Source organism: Mizuhopecten yessoensis, unplaced genomic scaffold, assembly GCF_002113885.1.
Source record: "Mizuhopecten yessoensis strain PY_sf001 unplaced genomic scaffold, ASM211388v2 scaffold4105, whole genome shotgun sequence".
NCBI lineage: Eukaryota > Metazoa > Mollusca > Bivalvia > Pectinida > Pectinidae > Mizuhopecten > Mizuhopecten yessoensis.
Window position 1 is genome coordinate 602,176 of NW_018405378.1, and position 7,384 is coordinate 609,559.

General features: G+C 38.4%; 1 protein-coding gene across 1 annotated transcript in view; it reads left to right on the top strand.

Annotated features, from left to right (window-relative positions):
• Nucleotides 1-87: 87 nt before the first annotated feature.
• Nucleotides 88-7,384, top strand: part of LOC110448507 (breast cancer type 1 susceptibility protein homolog) — a 28,267-nt gene continuing 20,970 nt past the window's right edge. The window contains exons 1-5 of the mRNA XM_021494779.1: nucleotides 88-408; nucleotides 1,618-1,671; nucleotides 3,473-3,547; nucleotides 5,331-5,416; nucleotides 5,605-5,705. Of these exons, the coding sequence (XP_021350454.1) occupies nucleotides 341-408; nucleotides 1,618-1,671; nucleotides 3,473-3,547; nucleotides 5,331-5,416; nucleotides 5,605-5,705 (384 nt within the window). The 5' untranslated portion in view covers nucleotides 88-340. The remainder of the gene's footprint in view (nucleotides 409-1,617; nucleotides 1,672-3,472; nucleotides 3,548-5,330; nucleotides 5,417-5,604; nucleotides 5,706-7,384) is intronic.

The window sequence follows — 7,384 nt, forward strand, 5'->3', positions numbered from 1 at the left end:
ATCTCCGGAAGCTGTGGTTCCGGCTCCGGTTTCATGTTTTTTTCTTAGTATGATCAAAGAACTCTTCAGTGTCCTAAGGTAAGATAAGGCGTCGAGCGCGGGGAAAAAGAAGATAAATATTCGCTGACAGTACAGTATACAGTTAATTTTGTATATTTTGTTGATGTTTGTCACATTCCTCCATAAAAGCGTAGATTGAATGGCGTTGCCATGATTTCGGACTAGGAGCATGAGGCATGAAGGACGATTACATCGGAGAATGACTGGTGGCATATGAAGATAATTTTGTAAACAAACCAGCTGACTACGTACCGCGCCAAATAACAACTTACCTAACAGGATGGACCAACGACGCCAAATTCATCAAGTTATAGGGTTGATGCAGAAAAATCTGGAATGTGTGATATGGTAATACATAAAGTCTGACAAATAAGTCTTGCTGTTCTGATAAAATAAACCGCTGGTATAACATTCTATCTTGATAGTCGGCTAAAACTGACCAAAACAGATATGATCCACACACTATAATGGCCAACACTACAAACACGGCGCTGTCACACAAGGATGATCCTTTTTCACAAAATTGTACACCAAATCGTAGCTATAAACCCAACATATATACTCACACCCGTAGACCCTCAAATCAGACTTGCACACCCTCGCACATATAAACTCATATCTGCAACAAAGGACACCTACAAATATTCATTCTTTCCACACACAATTCAATAACACAATGGAATCTCCTTCCCACAGCAGCAGTACAATGCACAACACTAGAGAACTTCAAGGCACACTTACCCTATGCAGCCCTTGAAGCCCTCATCACACACTAAAACATACGCCAACTTTTATCTATACCTGCACAAAAAATCACTAAAAAAACCCAACTAATCACTGTAAATAACCCCTTTTTTTCACGCCTCTGTGTTGGGACCCCCGAGGGCATAAACATCACCATTGATGGAGCCCATGTACCATAAGAAGAAAAAGTGTGAATATGTACAATAAACTTTTTTTTTTTACATCTAGGCTTTTACATTCGCATATCCCGGTTGAAACGGTACGTGTGGCGCAGAAATATTCCACGATAAACGAACGCACTTGGACCGTTCTATAAGCAGAGCTAAAAATGCACCGTTTCGGAGAATAAAAAAAACAATGTATCAAGAATATTATGCCCTTCTCTCACGCTTCCACTGAATTACATAACGTATCTTAAAAACTACATGTGGCTTTACATTGTTTTAGAAAGAAATAACGCAAACTAGCAATAGTCGGCATTTTAGTTTCAGTCAGGTACGTCTGGACCCCTCAATCTCCTGAGGTTAGCCTCGGTCCAGGTTGTTTTGTCCTATTTGAAAAAACAAAAAAACCGCTAATATAATAATTTATATTTAAATATATCAAATAACTTATTGATAACTTTCTACATTGGTGTTAGGTATATTTCATGTAGAAAATTACGCAACTGTGTGAGTGCAGAGTCAGCTTATCACAGCTGCCGTTTGGCACATACGCTTAAAAACAACACAAACACATTCTTTTAATACAATTGAGTTTAATGATATACAAAAACTATCTGTAGTCTAATGTTTGTTCTCTTATCATTTACAGCTTAGACATCATGAAAAAGCCTGTGTCTACAAAGTGTGGTCATCAGTTTTGTGGGTAAGTAATTATATAAACTGATGTCAGTAAGACTAATGTCAGAAAAACTCAGTAAAACTGACGTCAGTAAAACCAATGGGTAAAACTGATGTCTGCAGTAAAACAGACGTTTGTAAGACTGAAATTAATAGAGCATGGACAACTTGCCAGCATAATTTTCATCTGTTCATCCAACAGTCCTGGTATATTGGTTTTCAGTGGTTTTGTTCTCCAAATTTACTAAATCTGGATATGATGCATACCAGTCATTTCAGAATTCAGCTTTCTGGTCTACATTGTTTCCCAGCATTTGAGCCCTGTTGTGTTGGTATAATGCTGGTCATACATTTGAGCCCTGTTGTGTTGGTATAATGCTGTACATTCATTTGAGCCCTGTTGTGTTGGTATAATGCTGGTCACACATTTGAGCCCTGTTGTGTTGGTATAATGCTGTACATACATTTGAGCCCTGTTGTGAACGTTGGTATAATGCTGTACATACATTTGAGCCCTGTTGTGTTGGTATAATACTGTACATACATTTGAGCCCTGTTGTGTTGGTATAATGCTGTACATACGTTTGAGCCCTGTTGTGTTGGTATAATGCTGTACATACATTGAGCCCTGTTGTGTTGGTGTAATGTTGTACATACATTTGAGCCCTGTTGTGTTGGTATAATGCTGTACATACATTTGAGCCCTGTTGTGTTGGTATAATGCTGTACATACATTTGAGCCCTGTTGTGTTGGTATAATGCTGTACATACATTTGAGCTCTGTTGTGTTGGTATAATGCTGGTCATACATTTGAGCTCTGTTGTGTTGGTGTAATGCTGTACATACATTTTAGCTCTGTTGTGTTGGCGTAATGCTGTACATACATTTGAGCTCTGTTGTGTTGGTGTAATGCTGTACATACATTTGAGCCCTGTTGTGTTGGTATAATGCTGTACATACATTTGAGCCCTGTTATGTTGGTATAATGCTGTACATGTAACATGCATGTATACCAGAAAAGATTCGCCCAGTCAAACTTTCTCCTATTGCCTGTAAAATCAGATTTTGTCCAGTGTTAGTTTGGATTTTCACATTCAGTTACTATGTTAATTTATGTTGTTGACTAACGTTCACTGTAATGATGAATTTGCCTCCATTCCAGAGGGCGAAAACTTCCTGTATACAGTATATATGTGTGTCATATTATAGACAATATATAATTATATGATCAAACCCTTGGAGGAATCCCATCATCATTAATGATCACTATCCAGCTAAACTGAGTAAAACCCGGGTATAGGTAACCTAACACGTCCTGTAGCTCTGACTTTGATGTGAATTTAATCAGACTATACACAATAGCTTCCAGTATTATTTCAATCAGATGTCCATCCTCTAACAACCTAACATCAACAAATCAAACACTGGTTGGCATAAAGGAGAAATAATCTGTGCTGGAGAACATCTGATTTGTACATTGAATATGCACATGTCTGTAAATATATAATAATCGTTAACTGAATGTTGAGATAGAAATTGTTAATGCTCCACACAAAATTTAGTCAAAATCCTGTCAGCCGTTCTGGACTAGTATTTTAAGGTTAAAGATGGACAATGGATGAAAAAATTGTCTAAATACAAACATACAATTCCAGTACCTTAATTTAATTTCTTCCTTAAATACTGACATCAATGGTTTAAGTTGTGAAATTAGTTATCATGTGATGAAAATACAGTGAATACATTTCCTGCTATATATACTTAGTCCTCTTGAGCTGTAATCCTTTAAATATATAAAATCATTTTTTTTTTTTAACTTTTGCAGATTTTGTTTGAGAGAATTTCTGAAAACAAAGAAGTCTGTACCTTGTCCTCTCTGTAAGGAGCCTGTTACCAAAAGGTCAGTACATCCAGTCAACACTAGATCAGGTCCTCTATGTGAGAAGTCTGTCACCAAAAGGTCATGACATCTAGTCAACACTAGATCAGGTCCTCTCTGTGAGAAGCATGTCACCAAAAGCAGTTAACACTAGATCAGGTCCTCTCTGTGAGAAGCCTGTCACCAAAAGGTCAGGACATCTAGTCAACACTAGATCAGGTCCTCTCTGTGAGAAGTCTGTCACCAAAAGGTCAGTACATCCAGTCAACACTAGATCAGGACCTCTCTGTGAGAAGCCTGTCACCAAAAGGTCAGGACATCCAGTCAACACTAGATCAGGTTCTCTATGTAAGAAGTCTGTCATCAAAACGTCAGCACATCCAGTCAACACTAGATCAGGACCTCTCTGTGAGAAGCCTGTCACCAAAAGCAGTTAACACTAGATCAGGTCCTCTCTGTAAGAATTCTGTCACCAAAAGGTCAGGACATCTAGTCAACACTAGATCAGGTCCTCTCTGTAAGAAGTCTGTCACAAAAAAGGTCAGCACATCCAGTCAACACTAGATCAGGTCCTCTCTGTGAGAAGCCTGTCACCAAAAGGTCAGTATATCCAGTCAACACTAGATCAGGTCCTCTCTGTAAGAAGTCTGTCATCAAAAGGTCAGCACATCCAGTCAACACTAGATCAGGTCCTCTATGTAAGAAGTCTGTCATCAAAACGTCAGCACATCCAGTCAACACTAGATCAGGTCCTCTCTGTTAGAGGTCTGTCACCAAAAGGTCAGCACATCCAGTCAACACTAGATCAGGTCCTCTCTGTGAGAAGCCTGTCACCAAAAGGTCAGGACATCTAGTCAACACAAGATCAGGTTCTCTCTGTAAGAAGTCTGTCACCAAAAGGTCAGTATGTCAGGAATCCTTCAATGATGGTAATGAGCTCAGGAGGCACTTAGTCTTGTGGTAGGACGCTGGGCTCGTGACTGAAGGGTCGTTGGTTCGAGTCACACACTGTGTTGTATCTTCGAGCAAGATACTTTACTCTCAGCTTGTTCCAGTCTACTCAGCTGTAAATGAGTATGTGGTTGGGCAGTGCTAGAATTGTAGAATGCTAGCTGTGAGTGCCGAAATGGTAGATACTGGCTGGTTGCATAAGAATAACCATGGATAATATTTGTGAACCGCTTTGAGACGACCTACGAACTAGGTTGTGATAAAGCGGTATATAAGAACCTCAAATTATTATTATTATTTAGTTGGTATAAGTATAGTAGTGTACAACATAATGTCCGGCCACGCACTCCTCCTTCAGGGAAAACTCAAAATGAATTTACTGAATAATCAAAATGCCTATATGGTGATGATATTTGGCCAGTATAGCGTGCTGCAGTAAAGAGATATCAGGTTTGTTCAAATGAATGACCCTGACATAACTCACTTCATAGGTCATTGGGGTTAAATATGTTTACACATTAACACAACTTTTTCTGAATTACCAAAAGGTCAAGGGTGATGAAATTCGGCCAGTAGCATGCTGGGATGAAGGGTTATCAAAGTTAAATAAATGGCCTGTACCAAACTCCAAGGTCACGGGCATCAATATATTTAAACAGCAATTTTTTGTACAACCAAGAATCTGGGGATTGTTTTTTTGAGTACATCCAGTACTTATATTATGGAAATATTTCTACATATTCCCAGGTCATGCAGGCACTGCTGCACAGGTTGATGAAAATTTAGGCAGAAAAAAACAATGATTATAGTTGTTAAAATCATATTGATTATAATTTTTGCTTGAAACTTGTAGGAGTTTAGTGGACAGACCTCACCTTTCAGAGATAGTGGACAATGTGCGGTCACTTGTAACTGCCGTCGAGCTGGACATTGGTCACTGTAAGTACTTAAAAAACAAAAAACACCTCACATTTTACAAAAATGGACAGGGTGTTCTTGTTAGTACCAATTCTTGGGTGGTTCCTGAATTTTCAGAACAAAATAAAGATATTCATGTACTTAGCATGTTATTAGATTTGTAAATGGATGTTTAGGATATTTATGTTTAATATTTTGCTATTTTGCAGTCTCCCCAGAGAGAGGACTACAGCTGAACTTTCTACCTTCCACTCCAGAAGAGCTCCCCACCAGCAGACAGACTCGGGGCAGCAAGAGGAAGGAGAAAGAAGTGAGTAACCACAATGTGAAGCTTACAGTTTTTCTGTCAGGATAAGTCCCTGTGAAAGAAATCTAACAGTACAGCATTTTTCGCAGCGATCGTATTTTGTCATATTCAGTTCCAGAAAAATCTACCCTAAAATTGATCACACGTTGGTATTGGTTGACATTTGACTAATTATGTTACACAAAAATTCAAACTCAGCAAGAATGTTTGATTTTTCAAAATTGAACCATTATCCAGCAGTATATCATTGTTATAAACCCATTTACCAGCTCTGTAGCCAGAAATTTTAAAAAGGTCATGAACAGCTTTTATTCCATCACAATCAGATGGAGGGCTTTTCAAATTTCCCTTTGTCTGTGGTCCGTGGTTTGTCTGTCCGTTAAAAATTCTTGTTATCACTATTTCTTAAGAAGAACGAGAATAATCTTTCTCAAATATCATATGAAGGTTCTTCTTGGTCTGTAGTTTTGAAAAGCTCATTTTGAGATTTATCGAAAAATAAGACAGCTACAAAGCATTAATCTTTGGGTATGACAGTTTAAGTCTGTTATCGCTGGTACAGGTACTTGACACACTTTCTTAAAATCTCATAATCTTGGACAGTAGTTGTGCATGTTTCATTTGAGACTGATAAAAAAACCAAGATGGCAGCGAGGAAACACTTTTGAATTTTATATGTTCAAGTTTGTTATCACATTCTCCAGATTTTCTTTACAGGCTTTCTTGAATTTTATGTGTAGGTTTCTCTTGGTCTGTAGATGTGCATTTTTAGGTCACCTGAGCTTTGCTCAAGTGACTTATTCCAATCGCTTTCTGTCCGTCGTCGTACGTCGTGCGTAAACTTTTTACATTACCAACTTCTTCTCAAGAACCAGGGGATGGAATTTTTTCAAACTTGGTCAGAATCATCCTTGGTAGATGAGGCTACCAAATTGTAAAATTGGGATTCCTACCCCAACCGTAGGGGCCAGGGTGGGGCCCCAAAGGGAATATATACCAATATTTCAAAAATCTTCTTCTCCAGACTCAGCGGTATTACAGTCAATTTCTCTGCATGGATGGAAAGATCATCAGGGACTTTATTTAAATTGTAAATTTCAGGACCCCCGAGCTATCCGTTCTCCCTTGGGGAGGGGGTAAAATTTACTATAGTTTATATAGGGAAACAACACTTTTGGGTATATTTTGACAATTTTCGGTTGGAAATTATTCTTACTTGGTGAGAATTATCCTTGAAGAAAGATGGTTTTAAAATGTAAAATTGGAATTCCTACCCCAACCCTAGGAGCCAGGGTGGGGCCCCAAAGGGAAAATTAACCAATATTTCAAAAGTCTTCTTCTCTAGACTCAGACGTATAACAGTCATTTTCTCTGCATGGATGGAAAGATCATCAGGGGTTTTATTTAAATTGTAAATTCCAGGACGCCCGAGCTATCCGTTTTCCCTTGGGGAGGGGGTAAAGTTTACTATAGTTTATATAGGGAAATAACACTTTTGGGTATATTTTGACAATTTTCTGTTGGAAATTATTTTTACTTGGTGAGAATTATCCTTGAAGAAAGATGGTTTTAAATTGTAAAATTGGAATTCCTACCCCCACCATAGGGGCCAGGGCGGGGCCCCAAAGGGAAAATTAACCAACATTTCAAAAATCTTCTTCTCCAGACTCAGAGGTACTACA